Source organism: Stomoxys calcitrans, chromosome 2 (assembly GCF_963082655.1).
Source record: "Stomoxys calcitrans chromosome 2, idStoCalc2.1, whole genome shotgun sequence".
In the NCBI taxonomy this organism is placed as follows: domain Eukaryota; kingdom Metazoa; phylum Arthropoda; class Insecta; order Diptera; family Muscidae; genus Stomoxys; species Stomoxys calcitrans.
In genome coordinates this window covers 138,266,606-138,293,662 of record NC_081553.1, presented here as the reverse complement: position 1 = coordinate 138,293,662, position 27,057 = coordinate 138,266,606, and the positions used below count along the sequence as shown (strand labels likewise).

General features: G+C 37.4%; 2 protein-coding genes and 1 long non-coding RNA gene across 8 annotated transcripts in view; 1 reads left to right on the top strand and 2 right to left on the bottom strand.

Annotated features, from left to right (window-relative positions):
• The window catches only part of LOC106092763 (plasma membrane calcium-transporting ATPase 1), an 85,454-nt gene extending 84,868 nt beyond the window's left edge, over positions 1–586 (bottom strand). The window contains exons 1-2 of one of the 5 annotated variants that reach the window (XM_059362179.1): positions 421–586; positions 94–358 (exon numbers count right to left, since the gene is read on the bottom strand). The gene's annotated coding sequence lies outside the window, so the exon portion shown is untranslated. Of the gene's footprint in view, positions 1–93 lie in introns of all 5 variants that reach the window. The other 4 variants (XM_059362182.1, XM_059362181.1, XM_059362178.1 and 1 more) reach the window with 4 other exon arrangements.
• A 17,003-nt stretch (positions 587–17,589) lies between these two features.
• Positions 17,590–18,176, bottom strand: LOC106092759 (uncharacterized). Its single transcript, XR_001222221.2, has 3 exons — positions 17,998–18,176; positions 17,773–17,932; positions 17,590–17,708 (listed from the first exon to the last, which is right to left on the bottom strand). It is a non-coding gene; the product is annotated as an uncharacterized LOC106092759 (long non-coding RNA).
• Positions 18,177–18,280: 104 nt separating this feature from the next.
• LOC106092571 (activin receptor type-2B) overlaps positions 18,281–27,057 on the top strand; it is a 43,414-nt gene continuing 34,637 nt past the window's right edge. Inside the window, exons 1-3 of one of the 2 annotated variants that reach the window (XM_059362186.1) lie at positions 18,281–18,479; positions 18,537–18,942; positions 24,852–25,046. In XM_059362186.1, the coding sequence (XP_059218169.1) occupies positions 18,903–18,942; positions 24,852–25,046 (235 nt within the window). In that variant the 5' untranslated portion in view covers positions 18,281–18,479; positions 18,537–18,902. Of the gene's footprint in view, positions 18,943–24,851; positions 25,047–27,057 lie in introns of both variants that reach the window. The other variant, XM_059362185.1, reaches the window with a different exon arrangement.

Below are 27,057 nucleotides of genomic sequence, written 5' to 3'. Positions count from 1 at the left end.
TATTACCAATTTATAAAAATGCATTCTTAACAGCTTTTAACGCTAGGTGGCACTGATAATAGTACTAATCACAGATTAGTTTTTGGTACATACCAAACCAAACGTCAGCTGTGAGGAAGTCCACTTTTCGCCTTCCTTACTTGCAGCAAGAAAAAAATTAAAATGCTTTTAAACCATTAAAATCCCTTTAAATCAAGCATGGCTGTATTATTGTAATTGGTATGTTCTTGTTAATAATTCCATTTAATATGGTTAAAGCAAAAATTAATTGATTCTGTATGTATTTTTTATCACCACTGAACACTTTTCCATGTAAATGTATGTATTTTCTTTTTTCACAGAACTGTTACAACACGTCCTAGTTGGAAAAAAAGACATGGAACTAATTTTTTTTATTTTCGCGTAAACATAAATATTTACTTTAAAAACTTATGAACCCAGTACTAGGTCGACAGGAATGTATAATCAATGCAATTCATTGTGCTTTTCAACACGCACGCAGCATTTTAATTTAAGTTTTTCTATTCCTGTTATTTTTTCTTAATCCAGATCCAGAAGAACGAATGAACAAATCTGCAAACGGATGAACGATTGAATGAATAATGAACGTAAAAATGAACGAATGAAGAAAATTATGAAAACAGCTGCTTTAGGATATAAAATCAAAGGAGCCACCTAAATCACAAAGCTGCGCTGCTAATTTGTAGCAAAAATGTACGCAAAGTAGTGTTATTCTCAAAAAGGGTTCAAATGCGAAGATTATTTGTACGATAAATTAGTGCCTGAAGCAGTGAAGTCTGCACAAAAGAATTTATATTTACTTGGAATAGTAATTGCCCAACAACAAAATATTGAGTGGACTATCTGTCAAAATCAGTAACATAATAACTACACACACAACCAAAACTCGTTGACAGATAGTGCACTTCGCTAGAAAAAATTGTACTCAGCTGGTAAAGGTACACTACCTGGTAATTATGACATGCCCAGCCATTACATAATTTGTGGTAGTTGTGCAAATGAGACCACCTTTAAATCCGCCTTGAGTTGTGCTCAATACTTTGTTGTTGAGCAACTGCCACTACCTGGAAGCCCAGCTGGTCAAATTTTCCAATTTCAAAGTTATATCCAAATACATTTTTATGTCAATTGGTTTGTTTAGATTTTAAAGTTTTTCAACATTTAATTCATTTTATCGCATTTTTAATTTATTATTTATACGTTTTCAGTCACATATCTCTTAATTTTTGGTTGCTATCCGTGGCAATGCAAATAAAAACTCAAATGTCAATGAAGTTAAATAGAAGAATGGGAATTTCTACGCCTTTTCCCACAAGGTTGTTGATTTTGTTGTTGTTGGGCTTACGACTTTACTTTCTTAAATCTACCTAGTGTAGTGCAATCCGTGATCTCGTCATCAAGATGTCATTTCTGAAATGACATTGTTCCCAACACAACAAATGAAACTTGAGCCTGTGTACGTGTGTGGGTAAAATGAGAGAAAGAAAAACACAAACAAGGAAAGCGTGCAAAAATGGGGTGGTTTGCTGTGATTTAAACACAGAATTTTCTTCTTAATACCGTCAAAATGGCTGGCAGTTTTGAGACCATATTTCAAATCAGAAATCACCAGAGAATATGCGAGGAGGAACATAACAATAAAGAGAATGCAAACAAAAATCTGTCATCTTAATACCGTTAAACCTGGCCGGCTGTTAACAGCTTTTCCAGAGAGACCTCCTTTTTAAATCCGCCTTGCCGGTTATCATAGGATAGTTAAAGGCCTGTCATAATTACCAAGTAGTTTACCGTAAACAGCTGAGTACAATTTTTTCTCGCGAAGTGCACTATCTGTCAACGAATTTTGGTTGTGTGTGTGTGTGTGTATTATAGTTAAGAACCATAACACACAAACAACGAAAAATGGCGCGAACTATTGGGTTGCCCAAAAAGTAATTGCGGGTTTTTTAAAAGAAAGTAAATGCATTTTTAATAAAACTTAGAATGAACTTTAATCAAATATACTTTTTTTACATTTTTTTCTAAAGCAAGCTAAAAGTAACAGCTGATAACTGACAGAAGAAAGAATGCAATTACAAAGTCACAAGCTGTGAAAAAATTTGTCAACGCCGACTATATGAAAAATCCGCATTTACTTTTTGGGCAACCAACATTCCACTAAGGAACAGGGACAAACTTCTCACTTATCAATGAGTGCAGTCCGAATCAAGTTTAAGCTCAATGACAAGGGGTCTCCTTTTTATAGCCGAGTTTGAACGGCGTGCCGCAGTGCGACACCTCTTTGGAGAGAAGTTTTACATCGCATAGTACCTCACAAATGTTGCCAGCATTAGGAGGAGAAAATCACCGCTGAAAATTTTTTCTGATGGTCTCGCCAGGATTCGAACCCAGGCGTTCAGCGTCATAGGCGGACATGCTAAACTCTGCGCTACGGTGGCCTCCGGACAGATGGTGCACTCAATATTTTGTTGTTGGGCAACTGCCACTATCTGTAAATTAATATATCTTTGTTTAAGGGTACTCATGGTACAATTAAGAAGTAGGTTCATTAGTACAACAACAAAAATCTACCTCCAACGAAACTACCTTGATCGACAAATGCAAATGTCAAAGTGGTTTTAGAAATAAATGTTGTTTTCAAATGTGTTTTAAAGTTGTATTTTCATCGTTATAAAACTGTTTTGTTGTTTATGTGTGGTATATCAGATCAAATAAAACATCGTTTTAAGATCTTAAAAAAATCACATCTGTGTTAACAAGCTTTTGACATTTAGATTTATTGCAAAATCAAAACAATGAGGGTGTGCCAATCGGTAGTAATCTCCTATGGTGAGATGTAAAAATAACATAGGGGGTGCTTTTTTACACTGGTGAGAAAAAATTTACACTTTGCTGTGCCAAACGGTAACTTTCTCACTATACTAATTTTTGACATTTCTCCCTGAGCAACAACAAGCCAAGCTATTTCAAATAATCAAAATTTATTGAAAATTATTCAATAACATAAACAATTGTTTAGTAAACTTGCAATAAGAACAATTAAATACTTGTGTATTGTTCACAGATAAAAGTCTCTTTGGATAAATGATTTTCTTGTACCAAGATTTTATTAACATGTAAAAACCGAATGATTGCTGATGCCGACGCCTTCTAACAAATATGGAGGTTGCAAATGTCTCAAATAAAAACATTTTGTTTGCCAATTTCTTTCAACAGTGTAGCATTTATCATCAATTTTCAAATGGAAATGTGACAATATTTTTTATTTACCAAAATCATTAATAAATAATAAACAAATAAATATGTGTGTGTAAGCAGCTACATAGAACTCTGCTTCATAACCGTCAAAATTTGCTTTGCTTCTGTCAAAAACCTTACTAGCCCCTGAGCTACTCAAAAATTATTCACCACACTAAACGTCATATTTCTACAAACCCTACAACTATGCTATCAATCGGCACACAGCCAATGATATTGTAAAATAATTGTACTCAGCTGTTCGCACGACCACACCTTATAAGTGCATCCTGAAGGGCACTATGTACCTCTGGCGAAATTTTCGTCGCCATAAGAAATGCATTGACATATCTTCTCACAAAAACATTAAGAAATCTGCTGTTTTTGTTGTAAGTTGAATGAAAGTAATCCCAAATTAAATTGTTTTCACAACTTGAACACTTTGTAGCCATAAAAAATAAGTTGCTCACATTTTTAGGTTACGTCATACAAAAGTAACATAAAAGTGTGATGGCAAAATGATGAATCGACTTCACGTCGTTACCAAATTATCACAGTTCAATAATGATCCACATATTGAACATTTGAATTGATGTCACCATTTTATGAGATACAGCGGTCAAAAAAAGTATTCATCATTCAATGTTTTTTTTTTAATAAGTCTACAAAAGACAATTGGAATAAAAACATATTAAACTAATGATGCAGTAGTGCTTGTGTGATATATATGTACACAATTTCATTGTTTTTAAAGAAAAAAATAGTATTTATTGGAACAAAAAGGGCCATTTTACAGCAGAACACAAAAAAGTAAACAAAAAAAGTATTCATCATTGCAAAAAAACAAAAAAATAAATAACATAATTTAAAAAAATTAATACTTTGTTATTCGACCACCGCGTCTTATAACTTCTTTTAAACGGTTTGACATCGATTGGACTAATTTAGCGGTTATATTTTGGTCAATATTAGTCCATTCCTCCATTATCACCTGTTGCATTTGACTCTTGCTCGAAAAATTGGGCGTTCTCAATTTGCGTTCGAGATGTTCCCAAAGATGTTCAATTGGGTTCAAGTCGGGACTTTGAGGAGGAGTTTTAATGACTTTGGGGCAGTTATACAGCATCCACATCTTGGTATTTAAAGCAGAATGTTTGGGGTCATTATCTTGATAATATTGAAAGTTATTACCAAGCCCAAGTTTTACAGCACTATCTTTTAAATTCCTCTTTAAAATGTCAATGTAATACTTATGATCCATTACTCCATTAATAATTTCAAGATTTCCCGCTCCTGAAGCCGCCATACACCCCCAAACCATTAAACCACCTCCACCATGTTTTACAGTAGCAACTGTGTTTCGTTCTTCAAGCTCTGTATTTGGTTTTCTGTACACTATGACCTTTCCATCGCACCCAAAAAGATTAAACTTGCTCTCGTCTGCAAAAATGACTGTTTTCCAAAATGATTCGGGCTGTTTTACATACATTTTTGCGAAGTTTAGCCTTTTCACTCGGTTTATTTTATTTATAAAGGGCTTCTTACGTGCAGTTCTTCCTCTGTAACTATGCCTTTTGAGTGTATTTCGAATTGTTTGTGTAGTAACTTCCTTCCCTAAATATTCCATAGTGTTTTTACGAAGAATGGTCGCATTTGTCTTCGGAGTTTTCTGAACTTGCCGCACTAGCCAACGCACATCTCCAACTGAAAGTGCTTTTGGTCGACCAGATCTTGGTTTATTGTCAACAGTTTTCGTTTCTGTCCACTTTCTGATGATGGATTGTATAGTAGATCGTGGTCTATTTAATATTTCACTGATAGTTTTTTGAGTTAAACCATTCCTGTGGTGTTTTATTATCAAAACTTTTACCTCATCAGAAACCTCGTTTTGCTTACGACCCATTTTGACAAAAACTATATTTTCAATAAAATTAAATATTTGCTGTCAAGGGCAAAGCCTCCTTTACTAAATAAAACAGAAAAGGGGGATTCCCAAATAATATTTGAATTTGACTTTGATGATAGCACATCAATGATGAATACTTTTTTTGTTCTGTTTTTGGTGTTATTATATAAAATTGCATTTTTTGCGCTAATTAAATTTATTTTTTGAATTTATTTTAAAACATATTACGAAAAATAAACTATTGCATAAAACTGCATTATTTGTTTACTTTAAATTTTCTTCAATTACCCAAAATAAGTGAATTTATTATCAATTTTGCTAATGATGAATACTTTTTTTGACCGCTGTATTTAAATACAACTTCCGATATAAGCCCGCAATACACGCGTAGTGGTAAACCATTGCACGGATTCGCTGAATCAAGTCGTTCACATGATGACAGGAAGTCTTTCACACGTTTTGTCTTTGTATTGGTCGGAGGTACTGTTATGTAGAAACAGCAAATCGTTTCACTGATGCAGAATATATGGCATTATCCTCAGCAGTTATATAAAGAAAATATTGGGTCCCAACAGCTTGTCAGAAATCCTGTATAATTCAAAAAGTAAGCATATTGACATCAAAGTACATCACATAAGGGATGTTTATAAAGACTGAAAACTTGAATTAAAATATTTTTCAGCCAATGAACTGCCCATATTTTGCAACTATAGACTGTTGGTATGTGACAACCTCTTTAATTTGGTTGAGCGGGAACGGTACGACGGTCTTGGCTGCGGCTTAGCTCGCCGGATGGGGAGGTTCTTTTTCCGCTGAGGCTTCACATTTAAATTTAGTTCGTACCAAGATATATTTATAAACCGGAAGATATTATGTTACTAGGAAATGGCAAGTTTGAACAAAAAGGAAACGGAAATCAAAGTTATCAGCTCTTTCGTTTCTCTATGTGTACCCTTGTCACCCATTATTCGAATTCGTTTCCAAATTTCTCGTATCATAAAAGACTTTGGTGTTGTGTCTTCAAAGGCGACCCACCCCTTATGACTTTTCAGTCATCCATGGTATTTTCTATGCTTTTCATTGTAATGAAAATACCCCTTATCGAGCTTTAACCCACTTTTACATTTCCACTACATTCTCAGCCTTTCCGTATATTATCAACACATATTGTTATAATTGATTACATTACAAATTTTTAATTTTTATTATAAAACAAATTAATATATTTATATAGATCTAATTGAAATTCATTATTGCTTAATTTTTAAATTATAAAAAAAATCAGTTGGTTTCTGTCTTATAATAGCTTTGTTCGATGACATATATTAACATATTTTTAATTTGATTTTCTTTCTTTCCTATTCTAATATATATATGTATATATGTATTATTAAATATTCTGCTTTGTATTTTTGTATGTTTTTTTTTTTTTTTTGTCTAACCACTTAAAAGAAAATATAATATAATATAATATATATAATATATAATTTTCATATATTTCCTTTAGAAAGAAGTGGAGTAGGAAACAAATAAAAAAAAAACATCTTTCTAAAGAAGATATATGTGATTTTTTTTTTTTTTATAGATTATAGATTTTATAGGTATATGTACATAAGTTTATGTGTTTCTGTTTTTAGTTGTTTTACTTTCTCATGATATTTTTTTTTAATAGTTCCTAAAAATAAATCTGTCTTTTTATAACTTTCGTTATCGTTATATTTCTGTATGTTCTTTCATTTCTTTGAATATTAATAATTATTATTATCTTTTTCCTTTTTTTTTTTTTTGTTTAGAATCCAAATTTGGTCGAAGAATGGTAATTTTTTTGGATTTTTTTTTTTTAGTTTTTCTTGATAATGATATAATCGACAAGCCAAAGACAAACACAATTAGGTGTATGAATACTACGTGAATCTTACTGTGCTGTTGCCAACTCTGTCTTATGAATTTATGGGGGCTTCAATGTGGAACGTTTGTGACTTGGGGTGCACCCTCAGGTCAGAAGTACTGTACAAGCGTGAGCACGTTTGTGGCCAGAAATGAAGATGGTGCAGGTATGGGATTCCTTCTAATTCCATAAAAAAAATCAAGAAAAAAAAGAAATTTATTGCCACCACTAAATAAAAACTATTTCACTGCCGGAGCCAATTTTTTTAATGATGTAGTCAGCACACAAGTTCAAAAGGAAAAAGGATGAACTCAATCAATCATTCTCTCAAATCAGTTGTCAATCTAAGAAAAAAATGGAAATTTTTCATTGGAAAACACGCGTTAACTCTGGCTCTCTCGTCCTATTAATGACATCCCCTCTCTGAAAAGTGATAGTTTGCCAGACCCTGGCCGTTGAGATCCAACTCTGTCTTAGCATCATGTGTTCCCATCTCTGTTCATCTGTCAAATGCGAAATTGGCAGGCCAAACATTAAAATAAAAAAAATAAGTAAAAACCGAAGCAGCTAAAAAATGTCCCTAATAAAATATAAAAAATATTGGGATATTGGCAACAAGATGCAGCCGTCACAAAGCCAGCTCTTTTCATGAAGCCTGCGTCTGAAAAGAGTTGGGAAAAACAATAATACAGTACACCAAAAAGAAATAAATCAACAAATCTATGGCCGAGTTTCTTTTTCCATGGAGGTGTGTGTGTGTGCCGCCTTTATTGCTTGTTGACAAACAAACGAAAACACATCAGGTATTGAAAACAATTAAAAAACATTTCAAGAAAATGATTTGTCCTAAATTCTTTCAGGATGCAATTTGTATGAGTATGGAAAAATTGAAAGCGGTCATCATAAAACAATCGCCTGCTGTGTGTCATTAAAACTGAATAAAGTACGCGAAGCATTTTTCCACACACGAAGTGGGCATGTTAAGCAAAATGTAAAACAGGTAAAACTTTATAATTTCTATGAAAAGATGCTCAAATTTTTATAATCTCCTTCAGTGATGCTCCTGTATGCAAATTCTGCCTCATTATAATTGTCCGGACAGACACAAACAAATACCTGGAATCGACAACAAAAGGGACCAATGACATTTGTGTCCGCAAGAAGCAAAAGGAAATAATGTGTGGCACCAAACAAACCGTGTCCATTATGAGCGGTGGCAAATGTCTCACACAACTGGTATAAGAATTAAGGTGGCACAAATGCAATTTTGACAACATAAGCCGGCAAAACGAATCATCACCCAAGTCGTATTCACGTTATTGGTACCAATTGTGTTCAACATTGATGGCAAGGGAATACAAAAATCATAAAGGAGGAAACTCTAACCAATTGGAAAAATATCTACATGTGTCCATCAACGCGTACAAACAGCACCATAAAATCAGCAAAAAAATTGTTTATGACCGGTAGCCTGCTGTCCAAAATAATGCTCTGTGGAAAAAGGATTCAAATATGTCATATACTTATTTAGCCCAAAGTGGCAACGACAACAACTGATATGGATGGGTTGTGTGAGTCCTGGAAGTCAAGTAGGATGCTAACTAATGAAATGGATATGAACAATAAGGTCAGGAGGATCTACATGGAAATTTAAGATAAGTCTCATGAAATATCATTATAAAATTAATATACTAATGTCTTTTTTCTCTTTACAGGTAAATTATTTAAACTTCATACTAAAGTCCCTTTTCCTCTTTCTAGGTCCTTCAATCGCAACGGTTACTGGCAAAAAAAAATCTCTACAACAATGGAATAATCACAATGAATGACAACTCTAACTCCTCGTACGTCCTGTGGTGAAAATACTAAAATCTTGGTGAGACCTTATTAAAATAAGTCCGATTAGAATTACGTACATAGACCCTAGTGGACAGGTAGTCTTGCACTCTACTGTCGTAAATGTTGCGCGTGCATAACACCAATGCGATTTCCTTTTAAGTCCTCAATTTCATATTGGCTGTTACCAACCCTCGCCCTAATGCGACATTTAAGCCATTGTCTGCATAATTTCGCGTTTATACCTTTGGTAAAGTTGCTTTGCCTAAAACTTTTTCGGAACACCTCTTGTCCTGGTTTAAATACTATCTCTCGACTTCTCCTATTATACGACTTTACATTCCTTTCATAAGCGTCATGCATCTTTTCCTTTAGCCTCTTGTGTAGGATTTGCATCTGGTTAGTCTTAGGTAGAATGAACATATCGCCATCTTCCAATGAGTTCAGTTTTCTAAGAATTTCGTATGCATCCGCATGTGTTACCATGTTGTAGCCAGTTAGAGCAAAGTACGGGGATATTCCCAAAGACGCATGTATGGTTGACCTCAACGTACATTCAATTTTGGAAAGTTTCTCATCCCATTTGGATTGGTCGTCATCCAGGTAGCTCCGTATGCTGCTCAGTATTGTCTGGTTGACCCTTTCGCTAGCGTTGGCCTGTGGTGCATGTATGGCTGTGCGCACGTGTCTTATGCCAAACATTTGCAAAAGGTCTTTGAATGACTCAGAGGTAAACTGCTTACCATTATCGGAGTGAATCACCTCAGGTACTCCGAACTTATGGAAAACCTCATCAATGAGAAACGCATTCACCAGTTTCGTTGTCGCCTTTTGCATGGCCTTTAATAAAACAAATTTGGTCTTGTGGTCTAAAACGATAAAAATATAAGTTTTGCCAGATTTTGTCCTCGGATACGGGCCTAGAAAATCGATATATATGCGTTGAAAGGGCCTTTGTGTTATAAATTCATTCCCCATGGGTGGTCTGAGAATTTGTTTAGGCGGTTTTGTTTCTTTTCATACATCGCAATTTCGGACAAAATCTCTAATTTGTGTTGTCATAGAGGGCCAATAGAAAAACTCTCGTATATTGTGCAAAGTCTTTGCAATGCCGCCGTGGAATGTATTATGTTCATGGGCTTTTCTAATAATCTCTGCAGTCAATCCCTCAGGTAGCCATATCTTCCAGCAATCATCTTCATTTTCTACATCGTTGCGGTTAAATTTCACCCTTTTATACACAATGCCCTCTTTGACCTTCAAATCTGGTAGTCTGTCGCCGTTTTGTTCAATTGTGTCGATAAGAGCTAAATACTGTTGATTCTTAAATTCCTCTGAATCAAAATTGAGAATGCCAGTCTGATCATGTGCTATTTCTTCCATATCCAACCTGGACAACATATCAGGGACTATATTCATAGAACCTTTACGATGTTCAATCGTAAATCGGTACCCCTGGAGTTTCAAACTCCACCTGGCGAGTCGACCATTTAAGTCATGTTGTCTCATCAGCCATTGCAAGCTGGAATGGTCAGTGATCACTGTGAATTCCATTAGCTCTATGTATTGCCTGAATCGTTCAATGGCTAGTATTACGGCAAGACATTCTTTTTCCGTTGTCGAGTAATTCTTTTGTGCGGTGTTAAGCTTCTTCGAGAAGTACTCGATCGGGTGCTCACCTTCTTCATTATCTTTCTGGAAGAGCACGGCACCAATACCAACATCTGAAGCATCACATTGCACATAAAATGGCCTTCCGAAATCTGGACTAGTTAGAACAGGGCTAGAGACTAGACGTAATTTTAGTTCTTCGAAAGATTTCAAAGCATTCGGAGTCAAAACAAATTTAGATGATTTCTTTAGTGTATCAGTAATCGGTGCTGTCAGAGTCGAAAAGTCAGGGATGAACCTGCGGTACCATCCAACTGTTCCAAGGAACTTTCTCACGTCCTTTTGGGTTCTTGGTGGCTTAATGCCCATTATTGCCTCTATCTTGCCAGGATCAGGTTTCATTTTTCCAGCTCCCACGATGTATCCTAGGTATCTTAGTTCCCTGTAACAGAACTTGGACTTTTCCATATTGATAGTCAGGCCAGCAGCCGTCAGTCTGTTTCCCACAATAGCCAGCATCTCTAGGTGAACGTCAAAATTTGGTGATACCACTAAAAGATCATCAAGGTACACAAACACTCGGTCTTTCAACTCTGAAGGAATCACCTTGTCCATCAATCGACACATTCGTTGAGCTGCATTGCACAGTCCGAAAGGCATTACCTTGAATTGATAATGTGGCCTTCCCTGGACTGTGAATGCAGTCAACGGTCGACTTGATTCCTCCAGAGGAATTTGCCAAAATGCGTCCTTGAGATCAATAGCCGAAATATAGTGTGTATCACCCAATCTCGACAATAACCCATCAATGTTGGGCAAGGGATACGCATCTTTTCGTGTGACCTTGTTCAATTCCCTAGCGTCTAGGCATAGCCGGTTCTTGCCAGGCTTCATAACCAATGTCACGCGATTATTCCACTCGGAATTCTGTGCCTCCTCTATCACATCGAGTTCTATCATCCTGTCAAGCTCCTCATACATCAGCCTTTGTACGGCTGGACTAACTGGAAAGTAGCGCATCTTCTTCGGTGCAGCATTGCCCACATCAATTCTGTGTGTCTCTAGCCGCGTCTTTCCTAAACCGAATGTAGTATAACACCTAAATGATAATTTTGCGTTCTCCAAACGCATGGTTTGTCCAATATCCAATTGATGTGTCTTAGTCTCTGTAGGATAGTCAATTTCATTGATGAATTTATTCTCTCTCTGAATCCGAATTCCTAATTTACCCCAAATATCATAACCTAGAATCAGGGATTGTTTCAAATTAGGTACCAAATAGAACAAAACCTCTTGGCGAATATCTCCACACTCAACAGTGAGTTTAACCTTCCCAATAATCTGCTCATCTTGTCCATTTGCTGTCAGTATAAATGATTTGAAATTGAGTATTGAAACATTCATCTTCTTTAGACTCTCCAAACAGTTCTTGCCCAGACAACTTATTGAAGCACCACTATCCATTAGGCCTCTAAACTCAACACCATTCAATTTAACATCCAGGTATGGTCTCACGTCTCCTTCTGTGCCTATGCATGTAGATGCTATCTCCCTTCTTTCCTTTTTTCGTCTAGCATGAGCTGTCCTTGCCTTCGAAACTCTCTTGCTAACAGGTAAAAAATCTTTGAAAATTTGGTCTCGTTTCTGATTGTAAATGTGCAAACGCTGTTCATATGGAATGAGTACTTTCAATCCTCTTGCTGCCGTATCTTGTGTCGGCTTAATTATGTTGTTGGATGAATTCGCAGGTAGATTTGTTGGCTGAAATGGCACAACTACTGGGTCTGGCTTTGTTTCGAACATGTCAGCCCAGTCCTTTGCATGTTCCTTGTGGAGTTTCCCAAGCATTTAGGGCATTTGGGCGATGTAACACCATCGAACCCACATTTGAAACAAAAAATATTCCTCTGTTCGGTAGGGCAATCTATAAACGAATGGCCTAGCATTTTGCAATTCCAACAAGTCAATTGCTTAGTAGTAGTTGGTGTTTGTTGTAGTGCCTCCACCTCCTGGTGATAATGTTCCTGTTCCGTTTCGTAGTAGTCCAGTTCGTGTACACGTCTAAAGTTCTGTTGCTGTTGCCGGAATGGTGCACGTTTCGCTATATTTCTCTCTGCCCTTTTGCACTCTTCTAAAAGTTCCTCAATGGTCTCGATATCCTTAGGATAAACTAACTGCATCAAACCGTCTTTAAGATTGTCCTTAATTATCCTAACTATCTCATACTCGTGGATCTGCACACGCATCTGATTCCTCAACTTAACCACTTCAGTAATAAATGAGTCAGCCGTTTCTGATGGCAATTGCCTTCGCTCCATCATCCTGCGTTGAATTTCGAAGTCGCTCTCGAAATTCCTAAACTTCTTGATTAAATGGTATTTCAGATGATCCCACTGACAATAAGGGTTCTGCTGACGAAACTCCCATATCCAGTCATAAGCACGTCCTGTCAAAAAGTGGTGAAATCCCTTAACAAAAATGTCCCACGGACAATTATAATCTATCCTAAGCGATTCCGCTCTAAATACAAAATCCTCCACACTGACATTCTTCGATGTGCCGTCGAATCTCAACCCCCACTTCTGTAACTGTAAAGGGGTCATAGGTTTATAACCCAATGACAAATTCTGATTCACATATTGTGTGTGCCCACCACGGTAAAAATCAGGGTTAGGTTGTTGCTGGTTAGGTAGTCCTGCATCCTGCTGTTGTCTTGATCGTTGTCCATGAAAACTCGCGTCTTGTTGGTATGACTGTGCATTGAATCGCGGTTGTGAATGGTATTGTCCCTCGTGACCGTTCCTATTGTGGTCATTGTTCAATGTGCTATTAACATGAGAGTCTAATGAATTCCGAATAGCCTGTGGAATCATTACGGCTAAGTTCTGTTCTATCGATCTCATCATGCTAGCCTGAGCGGCCCCTACAGACGCATCTACGTAATCCCGTAAACTCATACCACCTATGTTAGCTCTAACATCAGGGTTTACGTTCTCCTCTACTGTCGGTAATCTTTGATCTTGTCTCGACATCCTCGCAAACTCCCTCCTTATCTCCTGTGCAGTGATACTACTATATTCAGGAGTAGGTATGGTACTCGGTGTCCCTGGTGACGATGTAGTTCGTGGGCCAAGCTCCCAAGGAAACGACAATGACATTAATGGAACTATACGGTTCTGTGACACCACTGTCCTGTCCAGGCCAGATCTAGATGAGCTAGAATTTGGGGTGTAGCCTGTCAAATTATGGTCTGTCGGAACGTCCTGTGTGCCGTTACTATCTACCTGACCAAAAAGATTGTTCCTAGCTGCAATCCGACTCGAGACTCTAGAAGGTGCCTTACTGTTAGGCATGTCCTCTAAATCAAACCTGGCAGCAATCTACTTAAAAGGACGGTGAAGTGCCAAACGTCTCAACATATAGGAAAATTAATTAGCTAACGCCCTTCCCTCTTTGAACGGTTCTTCCTGTATGAGGGGTAGAAACACTAAGCCAAAAACTTTGTATTCCGATGTATGTATCGAACGTTTGATTGTTCGATAAACAAATATGTCTATTATTAGCTTGTAAAACTATATCACGAGTGTTTTTTTTTTTTTTTTTAAATGGATATCAATTTGCAATATGTATTATTGTTTGTTTTTCTCTTAAATTCGGATTATGATACAACACATATTCTGTTAGTAGGTATAGGTTAGTTATATTGGCATGTATTAGTATATGCAATTTTACAAATATTTTTAGAATTTTAATAGCACAATTGTACTTATTAAATGCTGTCTTATTTGTCTTTTCAGGTTATTATGTGGCTGATATTAGTAGTGGGCTGTCAAAGATGGGTACAGAGAAATTTGGAGCAAATTTATACTAATTCATAAAAATTAAGTTTTTCTAAACAATAATTTAGGAATTTAATATATATGACCATAAAATTGTAATGGAATTTTAACTTTTGCTGTTTTAAACAATAAAACAAGACGAAAATTCCTTCGAATTATTGAGTGTTTTTATTTATGTGATTTTGTGATGGGTTTATATAAAAAAAATATAAAAGCTGATATCTTCGAGTTTATACAAAAATGGACTATTTCTCTTTTTCTTGGATTATCTTTACCAAATTCAAATTGTATTTAAAAATCGACACAAAAACTAATAAATATACTGCTATATAGCGTTATCAATTTATGATTTTTGATACGACAACAAAACAATCAATTTTGATAAATGGCCCAATATTCGATAAGATCTTGAATCGTTGCTACACAGCATGGTACTAAATGATACCTTCTGGGACACCGATCCAAGTCGAATTCTCCTATTAAGGCTTTGGCTATGGGATATAGAATTTTAAAGGCTCGAATGTTGGGCGCCAAAATGTGACAACCTCTTTAATTTGGTTGAGCGGGAACGGTACGACGGTCTTGGCTGCGGCTTAGCTCGCCGGATGGGGAGGTTCTTTTTCCGCTGAGGCTTCACATTTAAATTTAGTTCGTACCAAGATATATTTATAAACCGGAAGATATTATGTTACTAGGAAATGGCAAGTTTGAACAAAAAGGAAACGGAAATCAAAGTTATCAGCTCTTTCGTTTCTCTATGTGTACCCTTGTCACCCATTATTCGAATTCGTTTCCAAATTTCTCGTATCATAAAAGACTTTGGTGTTGTGTCTTCAAAGGCGACCCACCCCTTATGACTTTTCAGTCATCCATGGTATTTTCTATGCTTTTCATTGTAATGAAAATACCCCTTATCGAGCTTTAACCCACTTTTACATTTCCACTACATTCTCAGCCTTTCCGTATATTATCAACACATATTGTTATAATTGATTACATTACAAATTTTTAATTTTTATTATAAAACAAATTAATATATTTATATAGATCTAATTGAAATTCATTATTGCTTAATTTTTAAATTATAAAAAAAATCAGTTGGTTTCTGTCTTATAATAGCTTTGTTCGATGACATATATTAACATATTTTTAATTTGATTTTCTTTCTTTCCTATTCTAATATATATATGTATATATGTATTATTAAATATTCTGCTTTGTATTTTTGTATGTTTTTTTTTTTTTTTGTCTAACCACTTAAAAGAAAATATAATATAATATAATATATATAATATATAATTTTCATATATTTCCTTTAGAAAGAAGTGGAGTAGGAAACAAATAAAAAAAAAACATCTTTCTAAAGAAGATATATGTGATTTTTTTTTTTTTTATAGATTATAGATTTTATAGGTATATGTACATAAGTTTATGTGTTTCTGTTTTTAGTTGTTTTACTTTCTCATGATATTTTTTTTTAATAGTTCCTAAAAATAAATCTGTCTTTTTATAACTTTCGTTATCGTTATATTTCTGTATGTTCTTTCATTTCTTTGAATATTAATAATTATTATTATCTTTTTCCTTTTTTTTTTTTTTTGTTTAGAATCCAAATTTGGTCGAAGAATGGTAATTTTTTTGGATTTTTTTTTTTAGTTTTTCTTGATAATGATATAATCGACAAGCCAAAGACAAACACAATTAGGTGTATGAATACTACGTGAATCTTACTGTGCTGTTGCCAACTCTGTCTTATGAATTTATGGGGGCTTCAATGTGGAACGTTTGTGACTTGGGGTGCACCCTCAGGTCAGAAGTACTGTACAAGCGTGAGCACGTTTGTGGCCAGAAATGAAGATGGTGCAGGTATGGGATTCCTTCTAATTCCATAAAAAAAATCAAGAAAAAAAAGAAATTTATTGCCACCACTAAATAAAAACTATTTCACTGCCGGAGCCAATTTTTTTAATGATGTAGTCAGCACACAAGTTCAAAAGGAAAAAGGATGAACTCAATCAATCATTCTCTCAAATCAGTTGTCAATCTAAGAAAAAAATGGAAATTTTTCATTGGAAAACACGCGTTAACTCTGGCTCTCTCGTCCTATTAATGACATCCCCTCTCTGAAAAGTGATAGTTTGCCAGACCCTGGCCGTTGAGATCCAACTCTGTCTTAGCATCATGTGTTCCCATCTCTGTTCATCTGTCAAATGCGAAATTGGCAGGCCAAACATTAAAATAAAAAAAATAAGTAAAAACCGAAGCAGCTAAAAAATGTCCCTAATAAAATATAAAAAATATTGGGATATTGGCAACAAGATGCAGCCGTCACAGGTACAACGAGTGAACAAATTCCTATAACGTTTTGGTTTGTGTTTTGTTTCTTATTTAAATATGTAAATTAAATAGTAACAGTGATGTCAATAGTTTAAAATAAATTTAATTTGTTGTAGATCATAACTTGAAAATGCATTTCATTGAAATGTGAAATACCGATGCATAAATAATAAAAAAGGAGAAAAACTAGAAATACCTCGAGCTTGAATTAAAACAACAATATTGAATAAATAAGGTCGAGATAAAAATAATCAACACATTAAAACGATAAAAAATGTGAAATACATTTAAAATCCAAATAAAGCATTTGACGTTCCAATGGGATTTGGATAAAAGTCTGAAATTGGAATATTCGATCAACTGAGCTAACGACTTTACCTTGTATAAATTTGCCTATGTTAGAGTTAAGGACGTCAATTCATTATCGATTATTCTTTTGATTTTTTATCCCCTAGTCGTTCGATATATGGACTTTTTTCACACTATTTGCAGCCTGGAGGCCAGGAATGGACTTCGTTCAAAAAAGTGAGAATGCCACTTCGAAGAGGAGGTCATTAACTTCAATTTGACGTATCACACTTGGCTGAAATTAGGTTTTTCTTGAAAAAGTTTCCAGATTCCTATTTAGGACTAGAGGGCAGGACACTAAATCTAGTCTGGAAGCCATAAATGGGCATAGTTCAAAAAGTGCGTATACCAAATTTAATGGGAGATCAATGCCTTTAATTTGAGTGTCACTGCTTTTGTTGAACAATCCTTCACATTTTTGTTTAGAAACTGGAGGGAGAGACAATAAATACAGTCTGGAAACCATAAAACTTTCCAGATTTCTGTTTAGAAACTTGTGGGCAGGACACTTAATCCAGTCTGGAAGCCATACATAGGCATCGTTTAAAAAAAGCGCATATACATAATTAAAGGGGAGATCACTTCTTTTATTTTGGTGAACGACACATATCCTAGAACCGTTTTTCTTAGAACAATCCTTACAGATTTCTGTTTAGAAATTGGAGGACAGGATACTTAATTTACTCTGGAAGCCATAAATGGAATTTATTAACGAAAAAGTGTGAACCAAATTAAAGGGAGATCGGTACCTCTTCACATACTCCAAATTTGTTATTCGTAGAACAATCCTTCCTTTCGGCAACAATGCATTTGTACTGCCCTCCAGTTTCCAAGCAGGAACTTGGTATTGGTCCCCTTTTTGATCGATGTCCATGTATGGCTTCCAGGCTGTATTTAGTGCCCTGCCCTCTAGTTTCAATATAAAAATCAGGAGGGTTCTGGGATTGGCGATACACCAAACTAAAAATACTGACCTCCTTTTTGATTTGATATAAGCTTTCAACGAAGTCCATTTATGGCCTCCAGACTGAATTCTGTGTCCTGCCTTCCAGTTGCAATACAAAAATCAGGAAGATTTGTTCTGGGGTAAGTGCGATAAATCAAAATAAAGGTATTGTTCTCCTGACCACCAGGCTAAAGGTAGATAACTCACAGCTTATTTTTTTGGCGACTGAAAGCCAAAAACGGTTGATAATTTTCGTACTTTTGATTTTTTTTATTTCTTTGTGTCACCCTGTGATTTTAGAAATTTTTATCCTGTCGAAAGTTAGCTACGTCGCTAACTTCACGCAGATTTTTCATAAATATTTAACAAAATAACAAGGCTCGTGTAATAGTATAACGCATTGTGTTTATCTCGGCTTATTTCTTTGATGAAGGCTTTTCCACAAACAAGTGGTTTCGATTTAGTTATCCGTTTTGCTCTATGGACCGTCCGATATGCAAGCATTATTAAGTACATTTTTAATAACTGTACAAACAATCGAAATTATATTCCGTTGTCCATAACTAGGACTTAAATGTATGGCAATCCATGAATTTATTTGGTCAGGTGTTTGCTGATAACCTAATAAGTGATCAAAGTTATGTCCAGACATTTTGTTTCCTTCTTGTGCTAACGTGTGTGTGTATGAAGCAGCTACTACGTCACAGCATCAACTGGTCACCAGCGACTGTTTGGCGACGTCTGACGTGCTTCCTTTCATTTTCGTGGCGACGGAAATATGATCGATTTTTTGTATTTCATATCCTAAAAATACCCTCAATAAGTAACCACCATCAATGCAAGTAAACGACTCATTGCAAAGGTATAATACCACCTCGATGTACTCTTAAAATTTGTGGTTGTATCAAAAAAGAAGAGAAACTTCTAATAAAAATGCAGTTAACATTAGATTTCACTTGTATAATACCTTTGGGTAAGTATTATCTAGTCCACTTTTTGTTTACTTACCCTTGATAAAGTAACAAATAAACTGAAAGGTATGGGAAAATGGGCAGGATAGGTGTGTCGTGTGCGCCTTGGGAAATTAATAAATTACACATGAGATTTGTATAGTGATATTGATTTGAATAATTTGAAATCTAACACAGGTGTTTTTTTTGGGCTAGAGACGAAGCCAATCGGAATTGCTGAAAAATATGTTTAGATTAAGGTACAGCTCCCATATCACTTGTTCTCATACAATTAAGACACTTGAAAGAGACTTCGCGACATTTTTTACTAAATAATGTTGCCAATGTAAATGGTAATACTCGCATAAGAAAGTTTTAAAAAAAAATTTGAGTCCTGATGCACAATGGCATTTTTACAGCTAAACTACAAATTTACGCTCTCCCATAATTAAGTTAAGAGGAGATTCGCAATAATGGGAAAGAGTTCCGCAGACCTTATAGCATTATCCACATGATGCGACGGCACTAACGGAAACACCGGAATCTTGAAATAACGAGATTGATCGAAGGCTTATCATTACAGAATTTATGGTAAAGAAAAACATGAGGAGTTTCAAAAACCAGTTAAGTAACCCTGATCTGATGGAATATTTCCGGCGTGACCAAAGAAGGAGGCGAACAATCTGGCGCCCCATCTGGCCTATATTTTCACAGCGTGCCTAAGACTTGCATATACTCCGAAAGCTTAGCAGGATGCAAAGGGTTGTATTTAAACCCAAGCCCTGCAAGGCAAGTTATGCGACACAAAAGACCTACATAAGACCAGTACCGGGTGGAACGGGTCCTTAGAGTCTGGATTAACTATATGCTAAGGAACAGGTGGATAAATTGCGTGTCCCATGACGTAAATATAAGGGAGAAATTGGGCACATTACAGGGGCCATTTTATCGCCACTCTTATGTGTGACTACCAGAAATAACCTATTACGGGGGAAAGTGCAACATAAGTACCATACAACAGGTTCAGAGAAAATGTTGTCATGGCGTAGGGGGAGCGATGAGGACCACGACCCCTAGGGCACTGAATACTATTCTATTTATCCGACCTAAGACATACAGATAAGGTGTGAGGCAGCAATTGCGGTTATGAGACTAAAGGCGATAAGAGAATGGATAGAAGATAGGAGCACATCATAACAGCCCTGGCCTGGCGGTCTACATTGAGAACCCAGGGACTGAGATCTTTTTTATACTGCTTGACCATTTACGGACAGTAAGCTTACCATCAGGACAATAACAACTAGGATGGCACGATCCGCATCTTTTGGGAGCTGGGCCTTAGCGTAAGCGGGAATGAAAATGCAGACGATTTGGCGGTGAAGGCCACATGACTGCCGTCAATAAACTTGGTTTATCCGAAGCCTTTCGGGTCGACGCAGTCCGAGTTAAGGGCGTGGGCTACGCATTTAACACTGTGGAACAGCGAAACTATCAGTAGGATGAAAAAATCCTATGGGGCAAAATCCACGAGGCTATTACTTAAAGAAAATAAGCAGGAGGTCAGTATAGATCTCGGTATCATAACAGGACATAGGACTGCGAGCTCACTTATGCAAAATCGGTGCGGCAAGTGATAGCAAGTGTGGAAGATGAAGAGGCGTTGGAGCATTTCCTATGTCACAATACCAGAAATGAACCAATTTAGGGACGTGGCATGGAAAACAATAAAAGATTTTTTAAGTAACACGGAACTTGAATTTTTTTTCTCGAGCTTACATTTTAGTATTTAGAGCGTACAACAAGCCGATTACTGGCCTAAGTGTATGTACATAGTGGAATTGGGCTGATTAATATCCGCACCCTCCTTTTCAACCAAACCTAACCTATAATTATCTATAAGAAACTGGGCTTCCTAAGCTGTCATATGAGGCCGTTGTCCATTTTCACACAGTGATTTACGCAAAATTGATTTATCGATGTTTTGTGTAATTTTTTCAAGTTTTTGCCAAAAATTCGCTTCCTAAGCTGCCGCGTGGGGTAGGTCTCATCATCTTCCTATTTTTCATTTTCACACATTGGTTCACGCAGAAGAGTCTTTTTGCGTTTTCGGGACATTTTTTAAAGTTTTGGAATATTTCGGTATATATATAAGAAACTAGACTTCCTAAGCTGTCATTTGAAGCCGGTCTCATAATTTTATAAATGGATTTATAGGCAATGAAAATGGCATTCAAACCGTTTACTGTCGGGGGCCACGACTACGACAAATGGATCCTCCTTGCCTTGTCGTCCTCTTGATGCTCAATAAATTGACGGTTGAATAACGGAGTTACGTCGCCAAAAGTGAATGTTGTGATTGTAGTAATATCTGGTTGTTGTTGTTGTAGCAGTGTGTTGTGTTCTATATTTCTGCTTGTTTTTGTTGAATATCCAGATCCAGAAACCCCGCGACTAAGGTGGTGCGCGTCCAGGGGGATCTGGTTCTGAATCAAGTGGGTCTGGCTGGGCAGTTAAACTGGTGACGTTGGTCGTGTGCTCCCAGGTCACACACTGGACACACATCCTGCATCCAGTTGATGCTGTTGCACCTGCTGAATCCTAATTGAGCCAAAACTACTTTGGTTTGTCGGGGTAGATAATTTTCTTCAGGTGTGATGCGAGGCGGTCGTTCTCCATGGACCACATTAACACGGTAGCTACTCACCGCATCTGCTGCCGTGTCCGCGTGAATATTGTCCAGACCATCCCCATATGCCACTTGATTAAGAGATATTCTGTTATCGCGCTGAACTTCTCGCTCTAGATCATTTAGATCCACCTTGAGGCTTCTGCGCGGTGGATACCTAACCAGAAGATGATGATTTGGATGGTCTCTGCGATAGCACCCCAAAAAGGTTTGCTTAGACAGCATGTATTTATATCTTCGCCATGGGTTGATCTTTGTCCTCTGATGGAGGTGACAACTGAGAAGACAATCCGTTGTAGTTCCAAGGGCAGCATTTTGACATCTGAATATTATTCCACTGCGTGTCACAGAGCTGACGTGAACACACTGGCGCTGCATAACTTACCACAGATCAGCCAATTGCTTTGGGCAACAAGGTTACCTTGTCTGCATCCCAAGTGCTGCCGGCAAGTGACTTGAGGTCCTTGTTTCTACTTTTGACTTTATCGCAAATTGCTGTGGCATGTGGGGAGAATGTGTAAGAGATCTCAAATGTGACGCCAAGTATTTTGGGGACACTTGATGGTCGGAATCATTTCTCCATCGACCATTACATTCAGCTCGGCATTCACCTCACGCATATTTGTAGTGAACAATGTGGCTGAAGATTTGGTGGTAGATATCTTCAGATTTCTTGCAGCGAAATGTGAGGCAACTTCGTCGAGGTAAAAGTTCAACCTATCGCAGAAGTCAACAATGGGTGGTGGGCCTGATGCCATGATCGTACAATCGTTCGTCTCTATGCCGTCTGGAGGAGGCGGAATGGAGGATAGGTAGAGGTTAAACAGTGCCGGAGTTATAACCCCGCTTTGGGGAACTCTCTGTTTAACTCTACGGTGCTTCGACTTCTTATCCCTAAATTCCACATATTACTGGCGACCACACAGATAATTCGCGATCCAGCATTTCAGGCTTGGCTGGAGGGACGTGTTGGTGATGTCCTCAAATAGTTTATCATGGCTGACCGTGTCGAATACATTCGATAGGTCCAGTGCCACGAGGACCGTCCTATCGCATGGCATGGGCTGATTGAAGCCACGGCAAATGTTTGCGGTGATGACTTGCAAAGCAGTTGTTGTGCTATGCAGTCATCGAAATCCATGTTGATGCTCGGCGAATGGAAATACTTGGGAGGGGTAATGCCTCAAGAGTCTTTGCTACTGGTGAGAGAAGGGAGATCGGTCTGTAGGACTCCCCTAGACTCGGGTTCTTTCTAGTAAGAAGTTACTCAACTCCAGGTAAATCCAGATACTTCAGCATCTGTGTAGAGATTCCTTCGGGGCCCAACGCCTTAGATGATTTGGCGCCACGGATGACATTCGTAACTTCGCCCATGGTAAATTGTGATGGCTGTTCATCGGCTCGGAGACCACGGATACAGCGAATGGCTCTCCTCCTAGTTACTCTCGGGGCGAACTATAAATTGACGGTTGAAAAACCAGGCGCATCTCTTCGGATCAATCACGGTTACTTCGCCAAAAGCGACCGAGGTCCTGTCATCCCGTCTATCGGGGTTCGAGAGTGACTTAACAGTAGACCACAGCTTGCCTAAACCGGTGCCTAAGTTACATTGCTCCAAGTGTTCCACCCACAAATTCCGCTTATGTTCGTTGACTACTCTGTTTATTTCCAGATTCAGCTCGCTGATCTGGTATAGCTCTACCAAAGCTATACCCTGCTGGTCGTTACCTAGGGGAGAATGCCATGAAATCAGATGCGCATTGAAATCTCCTAGAACTAGTCGATAATTGCCAGACAGAAGGCGACTAATGTTGGGCCTTTAAAATTGGTCACAATAACCTCCCTCGGTCCATAGCACCAATCGACGCGGGATCGTTATGGGTATTGGTTATTTAAAGGCGCCAATGGACCAGTTTGCGTTAACGGAGAATATAGGCGACGTATGAACCACGAGCTGTATGAGCTGTATGACGACGATAGCATAGTTACACGCATCAAAATACAACGGCTGCGTTGGCTAGGTCATGTTGTCAGAATGAATGAAGAAGCTCCAGCAAAGAAGTCTTTTGAAGGCAAACACGGTGGTACACGCAAACCGGGAAGACTAAAAGCCCGATGGAAAGATCAAGTTGTGGGAGACACCTCGAAACTTGGTTTCAGAGATATAAGAATGAGTGCAGAAGATCGAGGCGCTTAAAAAGCTATTCTACGTTCGGCTAGTGGAACAAATATTCTGTCACAGCCAATTAAAGAAAGAAAAAAGGCGCCAGTAACTCACCTTGTCATATCGAGCATCATAGGGCTGTAGGTGCAGCTATTCCGTATGGAGCATTTCGCTATCCGCAACCTGTGGTTGCCCTCAGCTGAGCTTCTCGTGACTACGATAAACACACCACATAGATAAAAACTCAAATTTTCAGCCGAGTTCGTAGCGTGCTCGGATTACCAGGAGGTGATCGATTCCCACCAGCGGCCTGGTCTGCCGCTACTATGGCATCCCAATGGACTAAAATAATCTAAGTGAGTTTGTAAAGAAAATAGACTACCGCTTTTATCTAGCCTAGCTAAAATTGTGCCATGAGAATTCTTTTTATGATTTCCATCCTATATGAACAATCTCAAGGATTGATTTTTTGAGAACTTGTGGAGTGCTATTATCCGATGTGGATCTTTTTTGCTTATAAATATATAGTGCAAAGAAGATAACAAATGCCATCGTTTTTTTATGTATTTAAGATACAGCCCAGACGAATTTGGGAATAAAATAGTAGTGTAATGTCTTGGAGCTAAGAGAATTGGTATTAAATAAGCTATTCGTCCTAGCGATCTGTCAAGTTATGAATTATTTCTGCTGCGAGAAAGTCTAGGCCGAGTAATTTAGATAATCTAGAAACCCGAATTTGTATTCTGGCATCGAAGTCTGGTCATTTAGAATCGACTAATGCTTTATATTTTCGCACTTTACACCCACACATATTCGGCCTACATGTTCGTTTGGGAGCGGTTTTTGTTTTGGGCACATTCCCTGAGACTTGACCCTTATTGTTTATATAATTCTTGTATTCGACACCCGAATATTTTTTATATTCTCGATCGGTTTACTCTACAGTGTGGTTAAGTTTTTTGGGGTAAAGGGAAGTGTCTGCTCCCTTATGATATCAAACGGGACAGACAAACAACACACTTTGCCTTTTCTATAATAGATATATAAACAAAATCTTAATAACATTTTTCTTCTATATTTAGGTTTAATACTCCTTTTGATATTTCATCCATCTGCCCCAGCTATACTACCATCCGATAACGGAGTGACATGTGAGCATTTCGATGAGACGAACTGTACGAAACTTGGCGATTGTACCTTCACAATGCAGCATTGCAAAATAGACTCAGAAAAACCTCCAGGTTGTTATGTACTGTGGACAAAGAACGAGGCAACTGGTAAGTACAATTAAAAAGAGTTTTTAATGAGTCGATTATGGATTGCATCTCAACTGTACATAGTTGCGTTGCCAGAACATAAATACATATGTATTTAAAGAGTGATTTTTTTATGCTATTATTTTTTTTTGGCAACACTGGCTTAAACATCTCACGCACGTTTCCTGTTTTGTTTCATTGTCAAACATCTTCAGTTGGTCCATAATTTAACCATGATTTGTCTTACAAATGACCAAAGCTTGCAAATTATTGAATTTTATTATCAATTAGCTGACCCGGGCCCGCTCCGCTGCGCCTTCTTTTACTTTATATGGAACAAAATTTTTGTTGGAATGTTTATTTTCGTCAATTAAAGAGCTTTAGTGAAATACCGTGCTGCGAAAATAGTATATCGCTTAACTAACAGTTTAACAATGTAAGTGTCTTTATCTGAATCCCATATGATCTTTATTGGTCTACGAATTTAAGTTTGTATGTAAGGTGTACTCCATTCTTAAAATACCTTATTTCAGCCCGATATTCTCATGATGTCTCATTTAGTGGTGTTTTCGGAGGTAAAGTGGTCCCCCAGACACTTGGCCCTGCAAAATTATCAGCACCGTGCTCTTCTTTCAAATACCATTTATTTAAACCCCATATTGCAATTGGTTTAGGGGAGTTTATGGGATGAGGCGTCCCCCAAACACATGGCCCCAAAATAGGTTATCAAATTCGTTTTCTAATCTCAAATACCTTTCATTTGAGCCACATATTGGCATTGTCGAAAAATTTTTTTCCTTTGGGAAAGGGTGATGCCCTAAATACTTGGTCCTACATTTGGATATTCTACTCCCAAGTACCTTTATTTGAGCCCCATATTGGGATGGTCAGTAAAAAATTACTGTTTGTTGGGTATTTTGGGAAAGGAATAAACCCCCAAAAAATTGGTCCCGAAAATGGGTATAAATTCTTGCTCTACCCCCCAATACCTTTCAATGTGGAGCTTAAATCCACATTGACATGGTCGTTAAATATGGCCGATTTAGGGGTTGTTTTGGGGATTGAGGTGGTCCCCCAAACACTAAGCCCGGAAAATATATCAGCAACGTGCTCTATTTTCATTTATCTATATATCATTTATTTGAACCCCATATTGCAATTGCCCTCAAAATTGGATATCAATTTAAACTCCTTATTGCAAAAGTCAGCAAATATGTCCGGTTTGGGGTATTGGCCCTAAAATCTAAGAATATTTAGTTCAACTCTCTTTAAGACCCAAATTGTCTTGGTGAGCAAATACGTCCTATTTGGGGGTTGTTCTGGTGGTGGGACGTCCGATAGTCAGTTGGCCCCTAATGTTGATATCAGATACGTAGTCTACTCCCACATACTTTAATTTGATCCTCATATTTCCGTTGTCGGCAAACATGGCCAGCTTGGGGGGTGTTTTGGGGGATGGGCGGCCACTCAGTGAGTTGGCCTTGAAAATATATATCGGATTCGTTTTCCACTTTAAAAACCCTCTTATTTGAGCCTCATATTGCAATAGTCAGAAAATACTTACTATTTGGGTGGTGTTGTGGGGGTGGCGTGGCCCCATAGACACTTTTCCCGAATATTGATATCAAATTCGTGCTTTACTCCCAAAGACCTTGCATTTAAGCCCCATATTGCTATGGTCGTAAATTTGTCCCCTTTGGGGGATATTTTTGGTAAGAGGCGGCCCTCCAAACACTTGGTCCCATATTTGGATATCAGATTCGTATTCTACATTCAAATATCTTTTATTTTAGCCCCATATTCCCATGGTCAGTAAATAAGTCCTGTTTGAGGGGTGTTTTGGGAAGGGGTGGATCTCCAGAAACGTCCCACATTTGGATATCAGATTCGTATTCTACTCGCAAATACCTTTCATTTGAGTACCATATTACCATGGTCGGTAAATATGTTCGATTTAGGGGTGTTTTGGGGCTTGGAGTGGTCCCCCTAGCACTTGGTCCGACAATTGGATTTTAGATACGTTTTCTTATCC